The sequence below is a fragment of the Leiobunum rupestre genome, chromosome 6 (genome assembly GCF_980474605.1).
Source record: "Leiobunum rupestre chromosome 6, qqLeiRupe1.1.hap1, whole genome shotgun sequence".
Taxonomy (NCBI): domain Eukaryota; kingdom Metazoa; phylum Arthropoda; class Arachnida; order Opiliones; family Sclerosomatidae; genus Leiobunum; species Leiobunum rupestre.
In genome coordinates this window covers 67762485-67788954 of record NC_143389.1, presented here as the reverse complement: position 1 = coordinate 67788954, position 26470 = coordinate 67762485, and the positions used below count along the sequence as shown (strand labels likewise).

General features: G+C 38.2%; 1 protein-coding gene across 3 annotated transcripts in view; it reads left to right on the top strand.

Annotated features, from left to right (window-relative positions):
- LOC149943254 (choline/ethanolamine transporter flvcr2a-like) overlaps positions 1-26470 on the top strand; it is a 103600-nt gene that overhangs the window by 7090 nt on the left and 70040 nt on the right. For all 3 annotated transcript variants that reach the window (XM_090178822.1, XM_090178823.1, XM_090178824.1), the window contains 4 exons: positions 532-599; positions 19254-19357; positions 20895-21002; positions 22064-22169. In XM_090178822.1, coding sequence (XP_090034948.1) covers positions 532-599; positions 19254-19357; positions 20895-21002; positions 22064-22169 — 386 coding nt within the window. The remainder of the gene's footprint in view (positions 1-531; positions 600-19253; positions 19358-20894; positions 21003-22063; positions 22170-26470) is intronic.

The window sequence follows — 26470 nt, the reverse complement described above, 5'->3', positions numbered from 1 at the left end:
ATGAAATAGCTGCACACGGGCGGTGACGGGCCCGTGGGAAGAACACGGCAGAGACAGCTAGCAGAAGACCCCTACGTAATAGTGGCATCTATCGGAGAAAAAAAAATATTATTTGGAGAAAAGAACGCGGTAGATTAGGCCTAATAATGTTGATAGCCCTAGAGTAACGTGGAGTTGAAGCCACGTGTTATTTTTTTTTGCATCTGGTGGAAAGATGGCGCTATAACGTAACACATCCAGAACATGCGCGTTGTCTGCTAGTTGTCACTTCCGTATCAGTCTCTCGTAGAATTGTGGATTTATAATATTTCATATATCAGTATGGAGGCATCAATATTTATTTCTACCATAAATATTTTTCTCAGCGACTGGTCTTTGCTCCCTCTCGAGATAGCGTCCAATTTGAAGTAGCAGCGACGGTTAACAATTCCATCCGATTTATTTTACCGTCTATCAGATATTCCAATTATATACACGTGTTTAATTTGCTGGTCTACAGTTATTGAAATCTTATTTTCTCTTTCCGTTTAGGTTTGATGTTAAGCTTTGCAACGTTTTCCATCATCATATTAAACCAGCTACTTGCTAGGAAATTTCCGGTAATTATAATAAATTGATCTACCAAGTACCAAAGATAATATAACTACGTACGCTAGATTCGAAATCAAGCTCCTTGCACCACGGACTGTAAATTTTAGAGGACCGGTATTCCCGAGGTATTTTACGCCCCGTTCACCGATCAGGCTGACGGGAGTCGCTCAAGGTCATAAAAAAAACTAAAGCGCGTGTCTTTCGGTCGGCCAGATTTCCAGATAACATGCGGGAGGGGGGGGGGGTCTATCTCTATGCGTGGTACAAATGACCTTGACGGACTCTCTCTCTCTAGTTCGAAGTGATTGATGCTCGGGGAAACCAAAATTCTACAGGAGAAGGCTACGCTTTACTCGTCCTCTAAAATTTACAGTCCATGCTTGCACGTAACGCAGGTTCTTACTGATTTCCCGGCGGAAGTCGGAAAAAACTGCCTCCCTGGAGCTGGCAGGGCTACCGACATCTAGTTAAAAGGTTTTAGTGAAAATTGCGCCGTGGTTTTGGACTTGCGGTTTTCAAGATACCAGATATTTTTGCATTATATTGTTTTAAAACAATAATGAATCATGCCTGTAGCTCTAAAAATGTTTCTAAACGAAAGAAAACTAAAGGTGAGTAATATAATCTTGGGATATCTATTGAAATTCCTTATTTCTCACCCTGCTATGGAGCCCGATTTTTCCGACTTCCGGCGCGAACCCAGTAAAAGCCTCACGAGAAAACGCGCTATCTAGAAACGCCGTGATTTCGAATCTAGGGTACGTAGTTATATTATCTTTGCAAGTACTAACAGAATTTTTGATCCAACCATCTTGCTTAGACTTCCCCTATCAGTGTTGGAAATAAGGTGGTGGCGTCGGTCAAAGACCAGTTTATTTTGGCCTATGACCAGTATATTAAATGGAATCTGGGGAGTTCACTGGTCATAATGACCAGTTTATTTTTAATTGAAATGATAATACTATGCCGAAAAGAGAAAATGATAAAAGCGTTGCGCTCTCAGCTTCTCACAGCCAATGAAATTGCGGATTTCGACTTATTTCTACTCCTTAATCAAACGTATTTCCTGGCATCTGGCAGTAATGCAATTCGACGTTCTTCCGCTAACTGCGAAACATCATGAAGAATATGTTTAAGAAACATAAACATAGAAGCCATTGATGCCTATCCCGCAATTACATTATGGCTTTTAGAAACAAAAAGAAGGTCAGAAAGGAGTAAAACTGTTTTTATTCGAAGGACTAGAAGATGATGAAATATTTTTTAAAGTTTCTTAAGAAATGTGATAAAAATCAAAGCTCTTTGGTTTGTGATAAATAATTATCATTATAGTTCCGAATCGCTATTAACAATTCACTTTCAAAAGTAAAAAAAGAGGGAGGGAGATAAGTGGGTTAGAAAAGAGTGGTTGTGACCAGTAAACTATTTTTTAAGTAAGGGGTATTGTGGTCATATTGACCAGTAGTTTTAAAAAGTTTATTTCCAACACTGTCCCCTATGTCCTAACGTCGCGTCGTCTGTTCCGTTATCTTTCCTTAAAGAGAGTATGGCCCCTAGCATGGAAGGTCAAGCTTCCGTCAATACTCACTCGTGGCGCAAGGAGCCCAAACAATTTTTTTCAAATCCGTATTGGAAAAATATAACTATTTAATTTATTTTATAGGATTATATAGAACACAAAATTTGGTTATATAGGGTAATATAGGACTAGCCTTTTTCAAATATTGTCTATATTATCTAATAGGGCAAATTTAAGTTTCAAATACGCAATGATCATTCCAAACAATTCGCGATCGAAAACTATCACTACGTCCCCTTTGGTTCGCCATTGAAACCTAGATAGGTAGCGGCTAAAGCAGACGCTATTAGTAAAATTGACTTTAATATTTGCATTTTAATATAATGTTTGCATCATTGGGTTATATTTTGATAAGTTTGTTAAGGAAAAAAATACTTATGACTTTTTAATTTGTCTGTAGCAGACGCTAGATCATAGGCGCTATCTTGTAGTATCACCATATTATATTACAAGGACCTAAACTCAGCCATAGATAAAATTATCATCGTAGAAACGCCGATAGTTTTTTTAAACTCTTTTTCAGTTTCTATAATGCTTTGAAGGTTTTTCGTAAATTAGTATTTAATAAAAATTTTAAATAAGTTACGAGCTATTTTGAATAAGTTTAGTTAAAGGCACCTAAAAAGTTTACATTAACGAACAAATGATAGCGCCACCAAAATGTATCATTAGGCGTTTCTATGGTTTGCAATGATTCATCCTGAACTAAGTTTTTCTGTAATATTTTTGTGAGCGTCTTGCTAAAGCTAATGTTGACTTTCAGGGAAAATCTTTAAACGACAAGTTTACGGAAGGAACACAATTTGATTTCAAACTTATTTTTGGTATTGTACCAATAATTTCACATAAAAAAATCTCTTTCAAAATCGTCAGATGCAAAATGATTTGAACAAATGCGATCAAATTTTGGATTTATCTTCACTGCAGTTGAATTACATTTTGATAACCATACTAATCTCAAAAGTAGGGTAATCCGGCCGGTCCCAGGACTTAAACGGTGGAACGCCTCCATCCGATAGCTCCACGCGTGTGGAGCGGGGTGGAGGCTGTGTGGAGCAGGGTGGCGCTGGTTGTGAACGTACAAAGGCAGGGTGATCTAGCAATGTTACATCTTCACCAAAATGTTATAGTATAAATATGGGTGGGATCTTGGTAAAAGGACATTCTGAGGAGCAAGTATCAACACGAAATCATCTATGTAAGTATATTATTTTTTTAGTTAGTTAATATTTTGTATATGTTCCTAACATATAAAATTTCATAGCATGTTTGCTCAAGTTTTGTTCGCCGTCTCGTCCGAGAAATTTATCAAGGTTACGTCTACACTAAATGTACGTCTAGGACTTCGAGATAGTGCTACGGGAATCACCTTAGATCAAGCCGATTTTCATGAGTTATTCAGAAAGAAGGACGAAATATTAGCTTTCTTCGAGAAGGATGACGCCCCAGGATCATCGTGCTTTTTCAGCGGTTCCGAGACGAAATGTATTGACCTAAGAACGTATCAGAATCGAAAAAATTTGGATATCCGGGAGATGGTTCCAGGGTACGGTGAATTGTACGGGAAGTTTTTCCCAACCAAGAAGGGTTTCGTCATTGGTTACGCTCTTACCAAAGTGCTAATTGGTATGTATAAAGACGTTGTAACATACCTAAATGAAGCAAATAGGATATATAACCTTTCGAAGGACAGTATTTTAGAACAATTGCGTGTTAATATCCGCCAGTGTTGCTACGGTTGCACCGTGGACCATCCCTCACAGACTCAACACAACTGTCCTGAAGACTGGGATATGAGTGTAACTATGAACTATGACACTGCGATAAGAAATCTTGACTACATTGAGATTTATAAAAATTTTACTTTAAAAACCTTTTTAAATGATGAATTTTGTAAATGTATGGTTGCTAAAATAGTCTGTAACGCTAAACAACTTTTGTGAATAAAAACTAGTTGATTAGGGAAAAATGTGTCATTCTTTAAAATGGATTTCAGGTTGCAACATCCTTTTAACGGTCTGATCGCTGGTGCGACTCAGTCTGGGAAATCCTTTTTCGTGGCTAGTCTTATCAAATATAAAGATACGTGTAATTCACCCCCACCAGAGATAATTATTTGGTGCTATACGGAATATCAATCTAAATTGTTTAATTCGGTATTAGATGATACACCCACAGTTGAATTTCACGAAGGATTATTAGACGTGAAAATTTTAGACCCAAATGTCAAGAATTTTGTTATTCTTGATGATTTACTTTGGGAAATATCAAATAACAAGGATGTCACGAATTTGTTTATAAGAGGTTCTCATCATAAAAACACATCAGGTTTTTGTACTTATGCAAAATTTGTATTATCCTGGGAAGGAAATTAGAACGTTAAATTTAAACGCGCACTATCTGATAATTTTCAAGACACCCCGTGACAAATCGGCGATATTTCATTTAGCTAGACATATTTCTCCAACTAACAATAAATGCGTCATCGACGCCTTTCATCAAGCAATTGCTAGAGACTGGGTATTTATGGGGGGATTTGAAACCAACTACGTCAGATGATCACAGACTACGAACCGGACTTATACCAGGAGAAGAAGCTGATGTTTTTATCCCAAAATAAAGAGAATTCATAATCATAAGGAGTTTTTAAAATATCTGTCTAAGTGTAATTCGTGCCAAAGAAATGCCGCCATCAAATATGCTAATAAAGCTATTGTGGAATGTTGTATAAATGTTCTGCGTGGTAATTTAAAACTGTCAGATGATCATAAGAAGCGATTGAAGCGACATTGTCAAATTTTGCGGAAGATATCTAAACCCAATACCATCGCAAAACGGAAAAAGATCCTAATACAGAAGGGAGGATTTTACCGTTACTCTTAGCACCACTTCTTTCAATTGTGAGCAGTGCGGCAGGCGCGGCTATAAGTAGAGCTATTAAAAATGGCTAGAAAGATGATCCTAGTTCCCGAAGACGTCTATCGACGACTCAATTCGCAACCAAAACTTGACGAAAACTTAGATACGAAAACGGTTTTAAATAATCAAAATCTTAATCAGTCACAAAACGTGGAGTTGTACAACCATTTATTACAACGAAACAAAAGGACTAAGAAGGCGAAACACGTTGAAGAACCGAAAAGAAAGAAAGACTGGTATTCGGAAATAGCTATCGCGATACCAGATTCGCATCTTAAGCCCGTCATTGCTTTGTACAAGTGGATCGAAAGAAACAGTAAAATTGATTGGTCTACCAGTGGTGAACTTATTTATAAAGGACGCCCTATACAGGGTCTTTTTTTTTGCTCGGAAAAGTGTTTTTTTTCAAAAACTATTTATAGTACCGATTTCAAATTTGGAAGGTCAATTCTCTATACCGGGGGACATCAGTTTGAGAAATTTGAGCGTTTTCGGTAATGTTTTTCACCAATTTTGAAAAATTATTTTTCGACCACTAGGTGCGAGATAAAAAATTTCTATTATAAAGTTGTAGGCCGTCATCGAAAACCCTTAAAAATTGTTCACTCGACGAAAAACAGTTTATTTATCAGTGAAAATTCGAGCTTGAAAAATTTACAAGTTGGTGAAGCCAAATTACGATTGTTTGAAACGATAATTGAAACCGAATTACCTAATCCAGTTGAAACTTTGGTTAAAAAAACGACCGGATTTAAAAAACACGAGGCTATAGGTCAATCCTAAACATGCATTGGGTATTTAAAGGAAAACTTTGGGAGATTTTTATCAGTGTTTGATAATATTTCGAACAATGCCTCGTTATTCAGTAGCTGAGCGTACCGAGATAGTTGCCATTTACTATGGAGAAGCAGCGCAAAACCTTAGAAGAGTGACTGAAATCTTCGCAGAAAGACATCCAAATGGAGCACCATCTGTAAATACAGTAAGACGAGCAATTCACGATTTCAATCAATTTGGTAACTTGCAACCTAGGTTTCGCGGATTGGGTCAACCGGATTTAGACTTCGAGAACAATGTACTCGCGTACTTTGTGACATATCCTCGTCACAGTTGCACTAACGCCGCTGCTGATTTGGGTTGTTCTGCAAATCGTGTGTGGAAAATTCTTCGTAAGAATCGCTATCACCCATACAGAGCTACGCTCCACCAAGGACTAATTGACGGAGACCATCAAAGACGTTATGAATTTAGCAACTGGTTACTAAATGCTGTCCAAGAAGATAGACAATTTTTGCGCCATGTTTTGTTCTCCGACGAAGCGTCATTTTCTAGAGATGGGCCCTTTAATCATCAAAACAGCCATCTTTGGTCTGACATCAACCCACATTGGGGTTTTGAATATCATCACCAGGTTCAATTTGAACGGGTCAATGTTTGGATTGGACTTGTTGGAAACCGTTTGATTGGTCCCTTTTTCTTGCCGACGAACCTCAACGGCCAAAGGTATTTACATTTTCTACAGAACGAACTGAGTGACGCAATCGACGACCTTCCATTGGCTGAAAGACGTCAGTTGTGGTTTCAGCAAGATGGCGCCCCTCCGCATTTTTCCCGGCAAGTAACTGAGCACCTCAACAACGAGTTTCCTGAAAGGTGGATAGGGAGAAATGGTCCAGTGCATTGGCCAGCAAGGTCACCTGACCTAACACCGCTGGATTATTTTCTCTGGTGATTCGTTAAAGCAAAGGTATACGCCACGCCCATTGAAACTAGGGAGGAACTCATTAGACGAATAATCAGTGCTTGCCGAGACGTCACACCAGAAATGGTAGAGAAAGCGTTTGAGAACTTAATTGTCCGCGCACAAACCTGTGTTGCAGCCAATGGTGATATTATTGAAAATGTTTTGTAAAAATTTATGTGAATAAAATATCTGCATTTAAAAACCAAACGTGTACATTTTTTCAAGTGTGAAAACTCTACTACGTTTGTATTAGACTTGTTCCCTTTTCAATTATCGTTTCAAACAATCGTAATTTGGCTTCACCAACTTGTAAATTTTTCAAGCTCGAATTTTCACTGATAAATAAATTGTTTTTCGTCGAGTGAACAATTTTTAAGGGTTTTCGATGACGGCCTACAACTTTATAATAGAAATTTTTTATCTCGCACCTAGTGGTCGAAAAATAATTTTTCAAAATTGGTGAAAAACATTACCGAAAACGCTCAAATTTCTCAAACTGATGTCCCCCGGTATAGAGAATTGACCTTCCAAATTTGAAATCGGTACTATAAATAGTTTTTGAAAAAAAACACTTTTCCGAGCAAAAAAAAAGACCCTGTACATGTATAGTTAGATCTAATATCATGGATATTTTATACGAATCAGTTAAAGGATACAAAACCAAACCAAAACATGAAATTGTTGGATTAGATAACTTTTATAAATTGCTGTCAAAGGAAAATGTACCAATATCACTTTTAAAAAATAAATTCCCCTTTGAATTCCCTATTGATAATGTACCTATTATTTCTAACGATCTACCAGAGAAGGTGTACGATGATTCAGATTACTTACCTCCAAGTCCCGATTCAATGTATGGCAATGGATTATTGAGTTGAATAAAGAATATAATCATATATCAGGTTTCAGTTCTTTCATTCACGAATTACACCTCAACATGGAAGGAGGTAACGATCCTACTCCATCTGGGTTGATCACCTCTTTATCGATATCATACTTAAAATCACCCAAAATTATAACGGCGTTTTTGTTAATTTTATTATGTATTATTATCGTTTTCGAACTATTCGAGTTCACGTACTGGTATCACGAACGGAAAATGAACTGTACGATGAATGGATAGGCTAGAAGAAATATACTTCAACGTTAAGAACGCCGGTAGTTACGGAGGCATTCGTGGTCTTTATCGGGCTGCCCGGACGAAGGGTATTAAAGTGACCATAAACGACGTGAGATAATTTTTAAAACGGCAAGATACGTACACGTTACACAGACCAGTGAGACACAATTTTCGAAGAAACAAGACGATAGTGTATGGGATAGACGAACAATGGCAACTTGATCTGGCAGACATGCAAGATATCAAAAACCACAATAGTGGATACCGATATATCTTATGTTGTATCGATGTATTTAGCAAATACGCATTCGCTTTGGCTACCAAGTATAAGAAAAGATCTACTATGGTAAAGTCATTCAAATCTATTTTAGAATCAGGTCGACAGCCGAAGGTTGTACAGACTGATCACGGTAACGAGTTTCTATGCAAAGAAGTTCAAGGTGAATTAAAACGTAGATAAATCAAGTTTTTCGCAACGCACTCCGAAGTAAAATCTAGTATTATAGAACGATTCAATCGAACATTGAAGTCTCGAATGTACCGATATTTTACAGAGAAAGATACGCACAAATATATCGACGTTTTACCAGATTTATTGGAAGCTTATAATAACAACTACCACAAATCTATTAAATGCAAACCCGTTGAAGTGAAGAATGAAAATTTTAAACAAGTGTGGCAGAACCTATACGGGAAAGTCAATTTTTCACCCCCAGTCTCGTTCCCTTTTGAAAAAGGTGACTTGGTTCGTATTATGGGGTGGCGGAGTGGTTAGCACTTTTGCCTCGCACCAAGAGGAGCCGGGTTCGATCCCGCTTGTGGCACTGGGTGAAAACTCGGAACAACTCCTTCTGCGTAAAGTTTGCATGTACTCTCCCCACTGGTTTAAGGGGTTTCCCTCGAGATCTTCGGTTTCCCCTTCCATAAAAACTTGTTGAGGTTAACGGTAATAGTTAGTGTAGGGAGCTGTTGGCTCGAACGCGTGGCATGCAGGGCTTGTCACCACCCTCCTACGCATTGTAACCCGTCCACCTGAACTAATGGCTTCAAAAGTCGCATGATGACTTAGGCCTAAGGTGGTGCCTTGGGTATTAGCCTAGCTTATGAAGCAAGAATAAAACCACGTTCGAAAAGGTTTACAAAGCAAATTATACCGAGGAAATATTCAAAGTAGCGGAGCGCTTACCGAGAGACCCTCCGGTATATAACCTGGAGGATTTGAAAACTGAGCTCATTTCGGGTGTGTTCTACAAGGAGGAAATACAGAAAATCGGGAAAGACATCGACAACTGTTTGTTTAAAATAGATAAAGTTTTGAGAAAAAGAACTAAACCCGACGGAACGAAAGAGCTTTTAGTACGTTGGCGTGGTTACAGTTCAGATTTTGACTCTTGGGTGCAAGAAATTGTAGTATTATGAGTTTCTATATAACGTTACCCTCGGACTCGTCTATAAGTTATTTCAGGAACAACACTTTAAGCAAGTTCAGGACGTATTTACCGGAACCAATAAAACTTGAGGGAGCGTACGAAGTTGGACTAGCCGAAATAAGTTATCCAAGAACGTGGAATAACGTTAATTAAGAATGTTTAGTTCGAATTTGAAATACTGTAGAAGAAGAGACTATAGACTCCTTGGAAGAACCTATACCCAAGAAGACTAAAAAACAGTCAATCAAGAAGACGGCAAAGAACACCGAAAATTTTGTGAAGAGAGATCTCGAAGATGAAATGCGTGATATAAGTATACTTATACCTTCCGGATATTACGGCTCTACCGAAGAATTACTAGAGATTATGTCATCCGATGACAATGGACAAAATATTAACTCAAGGGTCGAGTTTTATTACAACAAACATAATCGGCGAGTGGTAGTCGAAATTAAAGGAATGAACCAAGTTTACATACCACATTAAATTGCTATTATATTAGGATTCACGAGAATTACAGGCAAAGATATAACTGTAGTGATTTCAATGACGGCGCCTTTTAGCTGCGATATGGACAATGGGTTACATTCTCTGTTCATATACTCCGATGTCATACAAAGTCGATCGGTTGGAGATTCAGATGTCCCCTTATTACGTATTATAAGTATTTAAGGAAAAGACGGAGACACTGTTGAGAAGGAGTTTTGTAGACCTCATTATATGCCTATGGCGAATATCAATTTTCAAACCATTGAAATTAATATTATGAGTGAAATGGGTCATCCTGTACATTTCGAACGAGGAAAAGTTCACGTCACTCTTCATTTTAAACCCCGAAGAACATGAGCTTATCTATAAAATCAGGTGCAAAATCTTTCTTCTGTTCATTTGTGGTTAACGAGTCAAAGGAGAAACATGTCTGCACGTAATTTAGATCACGTTTCTGTAAACGACTATAATAACTATTACTTAAATCAGATTGGACACGGATCAATTCCGGTATACCGTGGAGTAGCCGTGCAACGGGGATATGGTCTTGGAAATATATTAGCCTCGGCATTTCGGTCGGCCATGCCTTTACTCAAAAAGGGTGCCACATTTCTTGGTCGAAATTTTTTAAATACCGGAGCAAAAATTGCTTCTGACGTGTTGAGTGGTGTGTCTATTAAAGACGCGTTAAAATCTCGGGAGAAAGAAGCGGGGAAAGAAACCTTAAAGGGCAACGCAAGTGAGCTGGCATTTACGGTAAACTCTGCGTGGTCTCGCCAGTACTGAGGGGGGGTGTAGGGGTTAAAAAGCACGTTACTTTTTCTTTATTTTGCCACAGAGCTTGCGTTGCCCTTTAAGAAGAGCCGCCGAAGCAGTGAGTAAACTTAGTGGAAACGGCTGTAAAAGGAAATGTAAAACGTCTCACATCATCAGTTCAGTTCTAACCAGGAAGAAGAAAATACGAGGGGTCGGACACTTGCCATTATTTTGTACGGGATTTCGGGATTTCGTAGAGATTTTGGAGATTTTATCATTATTTTTGAAGTTATTTTGGTATTTCAATGTTAATTTACCATAGAGAGAGTTAAAAGATTTTGCGATTTTAGACAAAGTGTACGGGATTTTGGTAAATGTCCGACCCCTCGAGAAAATACGTTGTCTACTTCAGTCTGATATCTTCTCGTAATCATCATCATTGAACAATGTCTCTAGCCCACCCCATCATTAGCTCGGAACTTGATTTATTTCACGTACCTTATACTCAAACTGGTATAATATGAAGTCAATGGGTTGAAAATAATCCAACATCGATCATAAATGAAAATCAAGCAATTATCTTTAGTATCGCTGGAAACTCAGAGACGTACATTGATTTGAAAAATACTTTACTTCAAGTTCAAGTGAAAATTGTGAAAGCAGATGGAACTTAACGAAAACTCGATATTCATGACGCTGTATCTAAAACAACAACTCCTGCGGACAAAGTTGGTCCAGAAAATTTGTTTTTACATAGTCTCTTTAGCGAAGTTCACGTTTCATTGGGTGACAGATCAGTAACGGCATGCCCTCAACAGTATCCTTACAAGAGCATGATTCAAACGCTCTTGACATATGGTGGGCCAGCCAAGGAAAGTTTCTTAACCGCGTCTCTATTCTATAAAGACAAAGCTGGGAAATTTGACGAATTTTCCAATAACGGCGGATTTAAGAAACGTGCAAAATTTGCCCACGAAGGTGTTATTGACATGATAGGAGTTGTACGAGCCGATATTGGTCAACAAAATCGAGTTATTCCTAACCTGATAGACCTAAATTTCAAGTTTATCAAAAGCTCAAACGAGTTTTGTTTACACACAGACGGTGGAAATGCAAAGTCATTTTCACCCTCGCATCAATGTTCGTCAGAAAAGTTAGATTGACGCCAGATATTATGTTATCCTACGCTAAAACTTTGGAATTGGCAACAATGAAATATCCCATCACCCGTACGGAATGTAATTCATTTTCAATTTCCCAAGGGAACAAAATATGCGTCAAAGACAACTTATATAATGGTCAAATACCGAGTAAGGTGGTGATCGGATTTGTAGGTCAGAATGCGTATTTGGGAGACTACAAAATGTCACCTTTTAACTTTAAAATTTTTCGTTAACTCAAATCGCCCTATACCTTGATGGTAGTATATAGTGTCCCGGCAAAACCATTAAATCCAAATTTCAAAGATAAGTTGTTTATACGATCATACGCTAATCTCTTTCTTCAAACTGGTCAATGGAATATTGACGAAGGAAATTTCATCGACCGTGATGAATTCGCCAATGGAAACGCACTATTCGTATTCGACTTAACTCCCGATCTCAACGGAAGTTCAACTGACTGTTTCAACCTAGTAAAGAACGGGAGCGTTCGTCTTGAATTAATATTCGGAGAATCATTGCCGTCAACAGTTAGCGTGATTTACTATTCCGAATATCAATCTTTGGTCGAGATCGACAAGAACAGAGCAGTTTTATATGACCAAAGTTCATAATGGACTCGCAACAACTTGAAATCATACTCAAAAATGACCCGTATACCAAATATTTGTTCAGAGGAGTTTTCCCTGCCGATAAACTTCCCAAGAATGTGAAAACGTATCCTTCACTTTACATCGTGAACACTGATACTTCCAAAGGGGGAGGAGAACATTGGTGTATGATATATCTCTCAAGATCGCTCAATTGTACATTCTTCGAGTTTCGGGAACAGCCCTGATTTGTTTAAATTTAAATATTTTGTTGAGCGAAACAGCATAACTGTCACGTATAATTCTGTTCAATTGCAAGGAAATTCTAGTAAAGCTTGCGGTGGTTACTGTATATATTTTGCAATTAATTTGTGTCAGGGAATAAAAATGTTTAACGTATTGCGAAGATTTTCAAAAAACAAAAATGTTAATGATCGTATGATTGTAGAATTTATGTATAAGAAATACTCAATAAATATGTCATAAAATATTTTATTGTTTCGTTTTATAATGTCCGTGCGCGAGCGTTGATATAATTCATATCAATTGCAAGGAAATTCTAGTAAGACTTGTGGTGGCTACTGTGTATATTTCGCTATTAACCTGTGTCGGGGAATAAAATTGTTTAGTATATTGGAAAGATTTTCTAAAAACAAAAACGTTAATGACAATATTATTGTAGAATTTATGTATAAGAAATACTCCATAAATTTGTCATAAATATATTTTATTGTTTTGTCTTATAATGTCCATTGGCTAACGTTGTAACACCGTCGTTTAAAATATATAAAACTTGTTGAGGTTAACGGTAATAGTAAGTGTAGGGAGCTGTTCGCTCGATCGCGTGGCATGCAGGGCTTGTCACCACCCTCGTACGCATTGTCACCCGGCCACCTGAATTAATGGCTTCAAAAGTCACTTGATGACTTAGGCCTAAGGTGGTGCCAAGGGTATTAGCCTAGCTGATTATTATTATTATATAGCGCTTGTCGTCGCACGGATTAAGACACAATTTGTTCTGACGAATAGTTGATACAATATGTTTTTTACTGACAATTCTTTTCATTTCGGCAACCGTTAGTTTAGTGTTTAGTAAACAATCACGGTACTCCGCGTGTCGGACGCCAAGCACGTAGATATAGAAATTCTAAGGGGGGGGGGGACGGATTATAACACAACCAGATGAAATCGCGAGCGCAGCGAGCGCGAAATTTTTCGTTAGCAATAACGCATATTTAAAGTACTGGCTAGACTCGGGACGAGTGACAATGACATTTCCGCACGTGTATCAAACGAAGTTTTTTAATAAATTTGAGAGAAAATTATAATAAAACAAAGAACAAAATTGATATTGTTTTGCAAAATTTAATATTTTTATTGCTGCGTTGGGGATATTTCAATTCATTTTTACGTCTTACTGTTTATTTCTTAATGTTGCGCTCCTTTCGTAAGAAAGAAATCGAGTCCTAAGGGGGGGTTTGAACCCCCTAAACCCCCCCCCTTATTTACGTCCTTGTCGGATGCGTTTTTGCACAACACCCTTGCAGACGCCTTTGCACGTTTTTTTCTCTCCTTTTGCTGATATAAATGAATACATTTTGGGACGAAGTCCACAAAATTCTTCGATTGGTACACCATCCATCTCATCTTTAAAATACCGAGTCTCTTTTTATTAGTTTCGTCAAACAGAGGATGATCTTTGGGATACCCAGAAAAATCATACATTTCCTTCTGTTGAGCAAAATCGTCGTACAAATCCGGTGTTTTGATTTCATACGTCAGACTGTCTGTAAATAGAGAAAAGAGTATAAGATTAGTTTATACTTATCATAGTTGATTTAAGAACTTACCAGTATCGGCAAGAATGTATTGAAGTTACTAAGAATATTTCAGCATAGCATTAACCCCTGGTACCATCCTCACAGCTTTTGTGGAGAAAGTTCGTCTGCATTTTAGGCGCATTCAAGGTCATACCATATAGCAAACTTGAATGGGAAAGCAGACGAATATTAGCTAGAAAGGCTGCGAGGATGGGAATCAGAATCCTGTAGTCCAATATTCTTAGTCACTTCAATACATTCTTGGTATCGGTAATAAGGAGTTTTGCTTTGTCACCGTACTGTGGTTTGATAATGTCGTAATGGAATTTATACATTAAGAGTTTTGACAGATCCAAAATGGCGAATCCCGTACAAATTGGACGGTTTAGAGTGAGTTTTTTCTTGATGGAGTGAATGCCGGTGAACTTGCTTTCTTTACAGCCTTATAAAGCGTAGTAACTAGTTTGAAATCCTGCCGATTTCGTAGGTTTTCCATGGTTTTACCTGCAGAAAAAATAATGTTAATTTTAATTTTCATTTCAATTTTAATGTTAATTTTAATTTTAATTTCAATTTTAATGTTAATTTTAATTTTAATTTCAATTTTAATGTTAATTTTAATTTTAATTTCAATTTTAATGTTAATTTTAATTTTAATTTCAATTTTAATGTTAATTTTAATTTCAATTTCAATTTTAATGTTAATTTTAATTTTAATTTCAATTTTATTGTTAATTTTAATATTAATTTAAATTTTATTGTTAATTTTAATTTCAATTTTAATGTTAATTTTAATTGGCGGCCATTTTTAGTCTTTTTGTGTTAAAATCGATGTATGATTTTAACCACGCCGCCTGCTCAAATTTTAAAATTCAGTGAATTTTTGTTATTTTGAGTCCCTTCGATATGTAATATTTAAGGTTTCTATAGTGCACCACGTATCGCTCTTTATTGAGATGGTTAGGGACAAGTTTCGGGAGGCTTTCTTTGATAGGGATTTGCAGAGATGACATTTGACCCTTGGAAAAGGTTGAAAGTGCTTCTGGTTTAATCGTCATAGTTTCCGGAGCTAATGGATAACAGTTGTGGTCATCGTGAAAAATTTCTGGGTACTCAAGATCAACTTCAACGATAAAACCCTCTGACGATTCGTCTAGACAACTTAAAATTTCCCGTTCACTGTTAGGGGTAGGTTCAACCCATTTCAAGTCTTTCATGGGTAGAGGGTCACACATGACTGTTCCATATAAGTTGTTCATGTCTTTAATTAAAATTAACGTTAAAATTATCATTCACATTAAACATTAAATAATCTTACCAAGATAACAAATATAACTATCAGGTTTGGATGGGTCGTATGTTTCGATGTATTTGTTGTTAGCGTGTGCAAAGCGATGACCTATCATATAAACTGCACCTCGGATACCCTTTTCCATGAATAGGTGCATGTTTTCATCCAGAAAAAGGTTAAGTGAACTTTGGACATAAAAAGGGCCGCTTGCCATGCAAAACCAGGACCAGTGTAGGCGTGGGCAGGATCTAGACGATAATAAGTCATACACATCTGTCGGAAATTCTGAAAAACGTCGGCTAGTAGGAGAGTATCAGATAAAACGTAAATGTCGTGATATTGCCCTTTAAGAAAAAATTATAACAGTTAGGGCTTGTTAATGGTATATTATTGTAAAAATAAATATATATATACCCAAATTATCCACGTTGAAAGTGTTCCATACGTTTTGAGCATGACTGTATTCCGCTTCGTTTAATGGTTCGTCTGTAAGATCATTGTAAAAGCATTCAATGGGGGGTAGTTTGGTCTCTCGAAATCGATCTTCCCAATCCATATACGAATATGGGTAGACCCCCTTCCGTAGAAGTAATTTAACCTCTTCCGGTTTAACACCGAATTCAAAGCAGAAACGTTTTGTGGACCACCTTTTGCTAGATTAGAAACTAGTGTTTCCAACGAAGCAGGTAAAAATCGTATTGAATCAACAAAACGTAGCTTGTCAAGGGTGAAAGATATATATGTTTCACTATTGGTCGCGATGCAGTCTATGTTTTTATTTTTGATCTTCGAGATTTGTTGCATGATGAGATGTGCATCATATCTACGTGAATAAATTGATTAGGATATCGTATAGTTTTCCAATTCATACACATTTAGGTTACCTGCTTAGATTATGCAGAAAAACTGGAATAAATTTCGGTGCTTTTAACTTCAAATTACAGCTCTGACACGCACACCCCCTGTAGGTTCCCGAATAGTGGTCGTCGTCTCAGGTTTTTACTGACGTTTCCGTGAAAGGTTCATCGCAAACATAACAGTTATTTGCTGACTGATATGAGTTTTCTTCGGCCACCGTTAGTTGCATTGGAATATTTTTCTTCAACTTGTCTGATATAGTGTCCGATTCATTTAAAAGCATTCTCAGAAATTTCAACGCCCCATCTTACGTTTTGTGTTTAATCACATTTATTTGGTCTCACCATTAGGTCCAATAATTGTGTATGAAAACCCGCACGTCGTTGTCGAAGATAACGATGGGTCCGGTAAACAAGTTGCCACCTTTGACTGTAACGATTCGAAATCCGCAAAGATGGTATATGGAACCTATAAAATAAAAAAATTCATTATTTTGAAATTTATCAAATATTATTAAAAATGCCATTTGATTCCATTCGAAATTTTTGAATTTTAAAATCGGTTCTTTATGTGGCATGAGCACGCGCTGCGGGTCGTGAACATAACAATCACGCACATGTTGAGTGTGGAGATCATCAGTGTTGCTTCTTTTCAGACATCGACGGAAATAAAATGTCTTGTGATCATGTTTAGTGAAACCACGGAAGAGACGACTTATGCTTCGAACTAATACGTAGGGTTTAATTTGTCTGTTTGATACCCAGAGTAGATCAGTTTCTCTGGATTCCGGTACTCTTTTGTCACTGACATAGCGAGGGAAAAATGTTAGAATTTTTTTAGTTTATAGGAGTCTAGTTCAAATGGAAATGATATCCCGCACAAATCAAGTTCATTCTCGTACCTTTTACAATGATGTATGTGACTGGGGTGTATTGAATACGCCATGGAAGTTCGGACAGAGGGTACGGCGGGAGAAACAACCAAGACGCCACCCGTGGTGATGATTCAGACGTGCATGCTGCAACTTCCTTCACTATTTTGGCGGGGGTCTCTCCCGTTATCTGACCGTCGAGAAACTCGAAGTCGACAACAATAGATTTTCTTTCCCTAATAGACAACACCGATAAATTACTAAAGGGATACTTACATAACTCCTGTTGGTTCCATTGTGATCTGTAGAGGTAAATATTGGATATTCACTCTGGATATATAACTATTTATACTTTATTACGGGGCTCTCCACAAAATGATGACATTTCTCCACCCAATTGAGTAATTGACCATTTTGTTAATATAGGTGAAAGTAGTGGTTCAAATTTCAATTTAATTCGCATAGTAAAATATTGCTTATTCCGTATATTATAATTAACCCTATCTTCGTACGTTATACATTGTGTGGTTGTATTATCTGAAAAGTCTATTAGACTTATAACCCCTCTTTTAGTTACGGTAGATTTCATCATCTGTAACCCTCTTTCCACACATGTAGAGAAAACGGGGTGTGTCAATCAGACTCGTAAGCCATCTTCAAGTTATCCGTACTTTCACTTATTTGCAACCGTTGCGTCACCCTCTACCGTTTCATCATACTCCGCACAGTCTCCACCCCGCTCCACACAGCCTCCACCCCGCTCCACGCGAATGGACGTTCCACTGTATAAGTTCTGGGACTGGCAGGATTACCCTACTCTCAAACTCTTATCTGATGTAAAATGGTGATAAGATATAGATTAATTGCTAGTGGAGTGGAATTCGTTTTCACATCCATAGACACCAGGCATTATCTAAAAATTTAAATCTTTATTTTCTTTGCAACTTTACCTTAAAAGTATCATTTTACAGTTTCATTATTAATTTATAATATTAGGCTAAGGCTTATGGAATCGAACTTATTAAATAAGCTTATAAAAGTGCTAGGATTAATGTCAGCTATTACTGTCCAAGTTTTAATAATTTAGATAATATAATACTTACAGAAATTTATATAAAGTGCCAAAAAAAGTGTAAAATGAAGTGAAATCGACCGCACGTATTTATTTTCTATTCCGCATTTTTTCTGGTGTCCTTTATTAGGAATTCGACTGCTTTTCTCTAGCAGTCGGCCAAATGAACGGCTCATTTGACCGACTCTTATGCTATATCCTGTCCTATGTCTATAGTGTTAGGTTGACTTATTGAACGGGCAATGTATTCAAAGTATTGGCGCCCCCCCCCCAGCCCCGTTCTTTATACCCAAGCTGGGCCTTCTAAAACGCGACCTAGTGGCCAAATGCATAGTCGACCAAACGAGCAGTCGGTCACATGAGCAGTCGGTCAAATGAGTAGTCGAGAAAATGAGCAGTCGGTCACATGCACTGTCCATTTGGCCAACTGCCCATTTGGCCGACTTCTCAGTCGGACAAATGTGCAGTCGGCCAAATGGACAGTCGGCGTAACGTGTATTTTGTGGTCGGCCAAATGAGAAGTCAGCCAAACGAAACTCTCCCTGGAGTAGTATAGCCTGTAAAGGCCAATTCATACGAGCCAATAGTTTTACAAAACATTGTTGATCAATGCTAGTCACAAACCAAGTTGCTCCGTGTGAATGGATAAAATATTTTCGCAACATGTTGGACGGTCACACAATGTCATTTGTTGGTCAGATTTTAAAGAACGGCCGATTTTTGCAACACGTTGCTTTTATTACACAAAACAAAATGATAATATGAATTTTAAATAACGTTTTTAATATAAGATTACATATTTTGCAGTAAGTAAAGCGATTTTAAGAATTAATATTAATTATCTTTGTCAAAAACTGTTCACCAACAAAATTGGGCAGAAAATGTTGACTGGTGTGAATAAACGTTATAACTATTTATGAACAATGCTTTTTTCGAACTCAATTAAAATGTTCCTTATTTTAGGGTCAAACCGACGACATCGGAGCTATCGGGTTAATCATGTACTTTATGGGTATTCCTGGTTCTCTGACGTTCGGATTAATTACTGACAGAACTCACAAATACAAGTATGTCGCTCTGACACTCGCTCAATAAAGCCATCAATGAGCTAAGCACTTCACATTTTTCTGTACTCCGATTATATTATCAGCGATCCACCAAAACGTTCAACATGCCCACCTTCCATACGAAAAATAATAATAATCAACCAACCTAGGCCCAAGTCCTCTAGGACGTTATTGCCTTTAATTCAGGTGGCCGGGTTAAATTGCGTAGGCGGGTAGTGGTAACATGGACTAACCAAACATATATATGTTTGGTTAGTCCATGGTGACAAGCCCGTCATGCCATGCGAGCCAACCTAACCAACTACTATACTATTCCCGTTAACCTCTACAAGATTTTATGGAAAGTGGAAACCAGTCGGGAGATAACTTACAAAAACCAAATGCATAGTAAAAGGAAACTGCACATTTGCCCGTTTTTCAACGTTTTGGAGGCTATTTTTGAGGGTCAATTATTTGGAAGCCATGCATTTTCGACTCAATTGGATCCAAAGAACACGTCACTTAATTTTTTACATACTTATCCGTAACACCGTGTATATTGACTTAAAAAATATTTTTTCCAAAGTTTTATCTATAAATGCACTCGATTTGGGGGGACCTAAGTGAAAACGTAGAATCTTAACTTCTACCATAGGTTTCCTGAAAACTTCGAACTTGGCCAACCTCCCTCTCACCCCCTATACCAGCGAGCCAATCATATTGTTCAAATTCAAATCTTTTTTTTTAATAGTATCCGCGACACTAGCGACCCTAGTAGGCAGTGGCGAAGACAAGGGGAGGTTTCTGAGTTCAGACCTCCCTTGGGCCTACCTTTGAATGTACTAGATTTTCACCCCCTTCTCGACCCACTCTTAACATTCACATACTTCGACCCCCCCCCCTTGACGAATTTCTGACTACGCCACTGCTAGTAGGAATTCGGGCGAACTCACGAATAACGCATTTTCAAAGTGCTACGCCCGTCAAATGTAATCATGCGCAAGGGGGAAAGAACATGACGGAGAAGTTGGAAATTTTCATGGCACACGGAGGTTGCGTCGAGGCAGACTCTATTTCTTCTATATCTCTTACTAAAACTATTCGCCACCACAGAATTGGAGTAAAATGACGTCATAGCGTTACTCTTCTTACCCACGGCCAACTTTGATCACGCGTTGTTCGCGCTACAGCGGCCAACACATTCGTCGAAATTCCGCGAGCAAGGATTTTCCCCCTATAAACGGTACTATAATGTGTAGTAGGTCAGCGCCACGCTCAGTTTTTATATTGGCTTCAATGTAAAAGCTATTCTAACAATAATAATCCGCTAGGGGCGCTGACGTCATCTTTTGCTCATAGGTTAACACAGAAACGTCAACGAATGAGATGGCCGCTATAGCGCGAGATATCAAAGTTGGCCGTATCTTACCCTACTCCGAAATCCCGGAACAAGCGAAAAGAATCCACCAAGTGATTACGGGATGATTACAGAATGATTAAATAATTAGGCAACCAATTACATCAAACAAAATAATTAACGATATGTCTTTATTTATAGAGAATCTGTTTTGGGAAGCAATATATGTATGTTTTTAACCCTATGCTTTTTCGTTGGATCTACATATATTAATATTCAAGCTGTATACGCCGCTTCAGTTTTATTCGGGTAAGCAACGATCAATGAGGTAGAATATGAACTAGAGATACTAACAAATCTGGGATTCGAGGGACACGTTTTATTTGAGTCGGAGAATTAGGCTTAAGTTTCAACTTTATCCAATCGTGTTGGCGCCATCTGTTTCTATAAGCAGACACTTTTGCAAAATATTTTAAGGTTTAGTTTTCCAATAACACCCTAGATAGCGCCAACATGATTTGATAGAGTTCATTTACTAGGCCTAACTCTCCAACTCAACAAATACTGGCCCGCGAAACGGTAGGTCCTGGAAGGCGGATTTGGATCTCTATTTATTCTACCTCATTGGCAACGACAGCCAATGAAACTTGTAATAGGTCAAAGTTGAACAGAGTTGCGATGCAGTTTTCGTTGTAAATTTTAATTTATTTCATATTTTAACTACACCACGACCCCATTGTTTGTAATTTATTTCAGATTTTAACTACACCACGACCCCATTGTTTGTAATTTATTTCATATTTTAACAAGACGTCGACCCCGTTGTTTTTTTTTTGGGCCGCTGCCGCTGATGTTTTCTTGGCGCGCCGCCGACGGTTTATAATATTTTTTTTAACAGGGCTACCAGATTTTCCGTTGATATCAGTCTCTTTGCAGCTTTAAAAGAATATAGTTCTTTCTTTATCACATTTCAATTATAACTTTGGTATTGCAAATAGGTGTTTACGCGAACGTCTTTAACTCCTAGAAAAGGGATTGATAAAACGCACTACAATGAAAACCAAATTTTATATACACGCCGCGCAACCCTGCCGCTGACAAAAAAAGTCGGTGCACGCCGATCCCGCCGCCACCGGTCAAATTTCGCGGTGTGGTGGTCTAATTTTAACATTAAATATATGGCAACCCGGTTTCCCCAGATCTTGGAAAACCGGGTTGCCATTCATTTTTGAGAAGAAATCATTGAAGAGAAAAATGCATGGCAACTCTGCTAAAATACTACCTGCAATATTCCCTTCGTGTAATTCCAAAACCCGCTGCTTGGTGTCAATAAGAACATCATCCCTTTGAATATGACATTTATTTCTCAGGTTTTTCATGGTTGGCTATGTTAACCTGGGTCTGGAAATGGCCTCTGAAATTACATATCCAGTAAATGAAGTGACTTCATCGAGTCTTATTTTATTTTTTGCATGCGTAAGTAATTTTTTTAACTTTAATAGTCAAAATAAGAAAATTCTGAATCCCAAGAAGGAGTCAATTCGATGGACATCCACCTTATAAAAAAGGTTTAAAAAACGATGTAATTTTAGTCGATTCCTGTAACCGAGCTATTGATCGCCTAAGCAAAGAATAGGTTGGCTACAAGCCGGGAGTAGTGGCTTACCCCTGTAATCCCAAGCATCTATGAGGCAGAGCTTGTGGATGGCCGTATGAGGGTGACCACCGACGGGTGTCCCCACCCCTGTCCCCACGTACCCCCCCCCCCCCCGTTGGCGTGGCCGTTACACATATCTCGCCCTGATTAATCAGGTGGACGAGCGCAGACGTGGGCAAAATTGTGAGTACTAAATAAACAGTGAGAATTCAAGTGTCGAAACTTTAATTACTTATAAGTAGAGTTATTAAAGACGGTGAGTTGAACCGAGGGATCTCTATTTGAGCAATCTCAATCTAAGCTAAACGAATCACGCTCTCTCCTTGTTCACTCTCTCTTCAGTGAGCGAGCCTTCTCTAAACGTGGAGAGGCCGCGATCACTGGTAGCCGCTTACGGCTGGACGAACGAGTCTGTCGCGAACGAAGAGAGCTTTCGCTCCCTTTGATCGCTCTCGGCGCAGAGAGATAACTTGCCCGAAATCCTCACCGTCGCGTTCGCATGCAGCTGATTTTTTTATTGAACGATGTGGCCATTCACTTTCGCTTCTATCTTTCCAATGAAATTCAGATTTTAAAACAAAGCGTTTGTTTAATCAAATTAACCATACTCAAAATATTTTTATCACCTTATTATATTATTTTAACTCCATTCATATATTATTGTTAAAATAGTGCAGTATAATCACACTATGTTTCTTACTTAATGATCTGTATTTTTGAATTTTTACTTCCGGTGAAACAATCAATTGAATTTAACGACAGCTTATTTGAACAATCGGTTTCCAAATTAAATAAAAGAACTCGCAAGAAGGTCCGATATTGGAGGTAGAAGTTGCATGTGTCAGATTTATAGCCCGGTGTACCGGTAAGATTTAAACCGCACCACCGGAGGTCTATCATCAGAATGCCCTACGCCGGCGTCCACAAGCCCGGACAGGTGACAAAACCAGCATGGGTAGCAGAACCCTACTACTGATGGTCGCACCTTCGACGCAAGCCGCTCAACCCAGCAGAGGGTGCAGCAATGGTTCGACCCGCTCGCCACTTCGCACACAGCAGTGGGAATGAGAGCGACCGTTCTCCTCTCAGAGGGTTGACATAACAGCAGGGTTGGCAAAATCCTTGTTTTTTTCAAAAAGAACAAAAACAATGTTTTTTATTGTTTTAAACAAGATTCATTGTTTTAAACTGTTTTTAAAGCGAACAATAAAAAACACATAATAAACAATAAAAAACTATGTTTAAAACACGTTTTAATCTAATCATTATACTTATGAATCACGAGTAAACTCATTTAAAGAAATATTACGTATCATTAAACGTATTATCATAAGTGGCATATTTACCCTAAGTGTGTCAATAAGACGAATTTTTCCATGATACCTTGTTTAACGAAATTGACGTAAATGACGTCATTTTTTCCAGTGACGAAATTTACGTAATTAATGTGTTTGCGAAGCGGCGTCTGCGGCGCGAGAATTAAAAATACCATACAGAGTACTTGAACGGAATTCGAGAGTCCTACGTTTCTTTGGTCTGTTTAGAACAAGCTCAAATTGAAGATTTTCTGTGGAAAAGGCTCCTATTGGCACACTTAGGGTAATTATGCCACTTATGGTATTATAAATGAACTCACAGGGAGAAGAACCAATGAGTACACGCTTATTTAAACGAGCCAAGAATTTCGCTAAGCGTTGTTGACCAACCATTGACGGCCTTAGGGTTTTCGATGCCCCATGCAAATACTACCTAACCCGTAGTAGGGTTTTTAATATAGCTATCATCCTGGAATTTTCGGTCGCATAGTACTAAGAAAAGGGAAAATAGCTAGTTATCCACACATTGTTTTTAGTTTTGGTTTATTGAAATGTGCACGTCTGCAGTCATAAATCATCACAAATAAACAATGTTACATTAAATAAGATTTTAGGTACCTCTATAATCTTAAAACTTCCATCACGTCATAAAATTTCAAAAAAATCGAGAAAGGGGACCGAAATCCCTTGATTTTTATCTTGGAGTGCCGCCTAGTCGGTTTTAGCCCGATCTGTCCAGACCAGCCGTGTTTCTTGTTACTTAAAACCCGGCACAACCCGACTAAACAGCAACCCTACTTTTATCTCGTGAATAGGTAGTGTCCCAAATAGATGTATATTGGCAGCTATATAAATTCTATTTAAACAAAAAGACAAAATTCAATGCGCTCGTAGGATTTTTGCACTGGTAGGAAATTTATGAAATCATATCGAGCCTTTTCAGTCACTCTTTTCAGAGAATCTTAAAATCAAACTACCCGTTATCAATACAATTTACCTTTCTTAGAGTCTTGGAATGGTTTTTTCTACCTTTTCCCTCATATTGAATAACGAAAATCTTACAAAAAAACAATGCAAATTTACCTTATAAAAAACATGTTTAAATCAAATAGTTTAAAACGTTTAAAACAAATTGGTGTTTGTTAAAAATATTTGTTTTAAACGTGTTTTAAACACTTGTTTTAAACCTTTTGTTTAAAACTTGCCAACCCTGCATAACAGCATCCCAAAAGCCATTTTTCTCTAAAAATCCCAGTAGATGGCGCTTTAACCGCCAAACCTAAATTTTATTCTTGCACCTTTTCAAGGTCGATTTCAAAACTATATGAAATGTTTTTCTAAGAAATATTAAAGGTTAGTACTATCGGTGGGGTGGCGGAGTGGTTAGCACTTTCGCCTCGCAGCAAGAGGAGCCGGGTTCGATCCCAACTTGTGGCACTGGGTGAAAACTCGGAACAACTCCTTCTGCGCTGAGTTTGCAAGTTCTCTCCCCACTGGTTTAAGGGGTTTTCCCCCGAGATCTTCGGTTTTCCCTTCCATAAAAACTTGTTGAGGTTAACGGTAATAGTTAGTGTAGGGAGCTGTTGGCTCGCGTGTCTTGCAGGGCTTGCCACCACCCTCCTACGCATTGTAACCCGGCCACCTGAATTAAAAGGCTTTAAAAGTCGCTCGATGACTTAGGCCTAGGGTGGTGCCTTGGGTTTAGCCTAGCTGATTATTAAAAAGAATAAAAATTTAATTCCGAAAACCCCAAGTAGATGGCCCATTAACCGTCAAACCTCGAAATGGTTTTCGTTCACCGTGTCAAGGCCGAGATCAAATAAAACGCTTTATTTTGAAAACTGAATTTCATTGGAAAGATGGAAGCGAAAGAGAAGGCCACATCGTTCAATAAAAAATACAGATCATTAAGTAAGAAACATAGTGTGATTATACTGCACTATTTTAACAATATTATATGAATGGAGTTAAAATAATATAATATGGTGATAAAAATATTTTGAGTATGGTTAATTTGATTAAACAAACGCTTTGTTTTAAAATCTGAATTTCATTGGAAAGATAGAAGCGAAAGTGAATGGCCACATCGTTCAATAAAAAAATCAGCTGCATGCGAACGCGACGGTGAGGATTTCGGGCAAGTTATCTCTCTGCGCCGAGAGCGATCAAAGGGAGCGAAGCTCTCTTCGTTCGCGACAGACTCGTTCGTCGCGCCGTAAGCGGTTACCAGTGATCGCGGCATCTCCACGTTTAGAGAAAGCTCGCTCACTGAAGAGAGAGTGAACAAGGAGAGAGCGGGATTCGTTTAGCTTAGATTGAGATTGCTCAAATAGAGATCCGTCGGTTCAACTCACCGTCTTTAATACCTCTATTTAAAAGAAGCAAAGTTTCAACATATGAATTCTCACTGTTTATTTAGTACTCACAATTTTGCCCACGTCTGCGAGAGCGATTAAAGCACGGACTGTAAATTTTAGAGGACCGGTATTCCCGAGGTATTTTACGCCCCGTTCACCGATCAGGCTGACGGGAGTCGCTCAAGGTCATAAAAAAAACTAAAGCGCGTGTCTTTCGGTCGGCCAGATTTCCAGATAACATGCGGGAGGGGGGGGTCTATCTCTATGCGTGGTACAAATGACCTTGACGGACTCTCTCTCTCTAGTTCGAAGTGATTGATGCTCGGGGAAACCAAAATTCTACAGGAGAAGGCTACGCTTTACTCGTCCTCTAAAATTTACAGCCCATGATTAAAGCGAGCGAAAATCCTCTTCGTTCGCGATAGACTCGTTCGTCGCGCCGGCTAC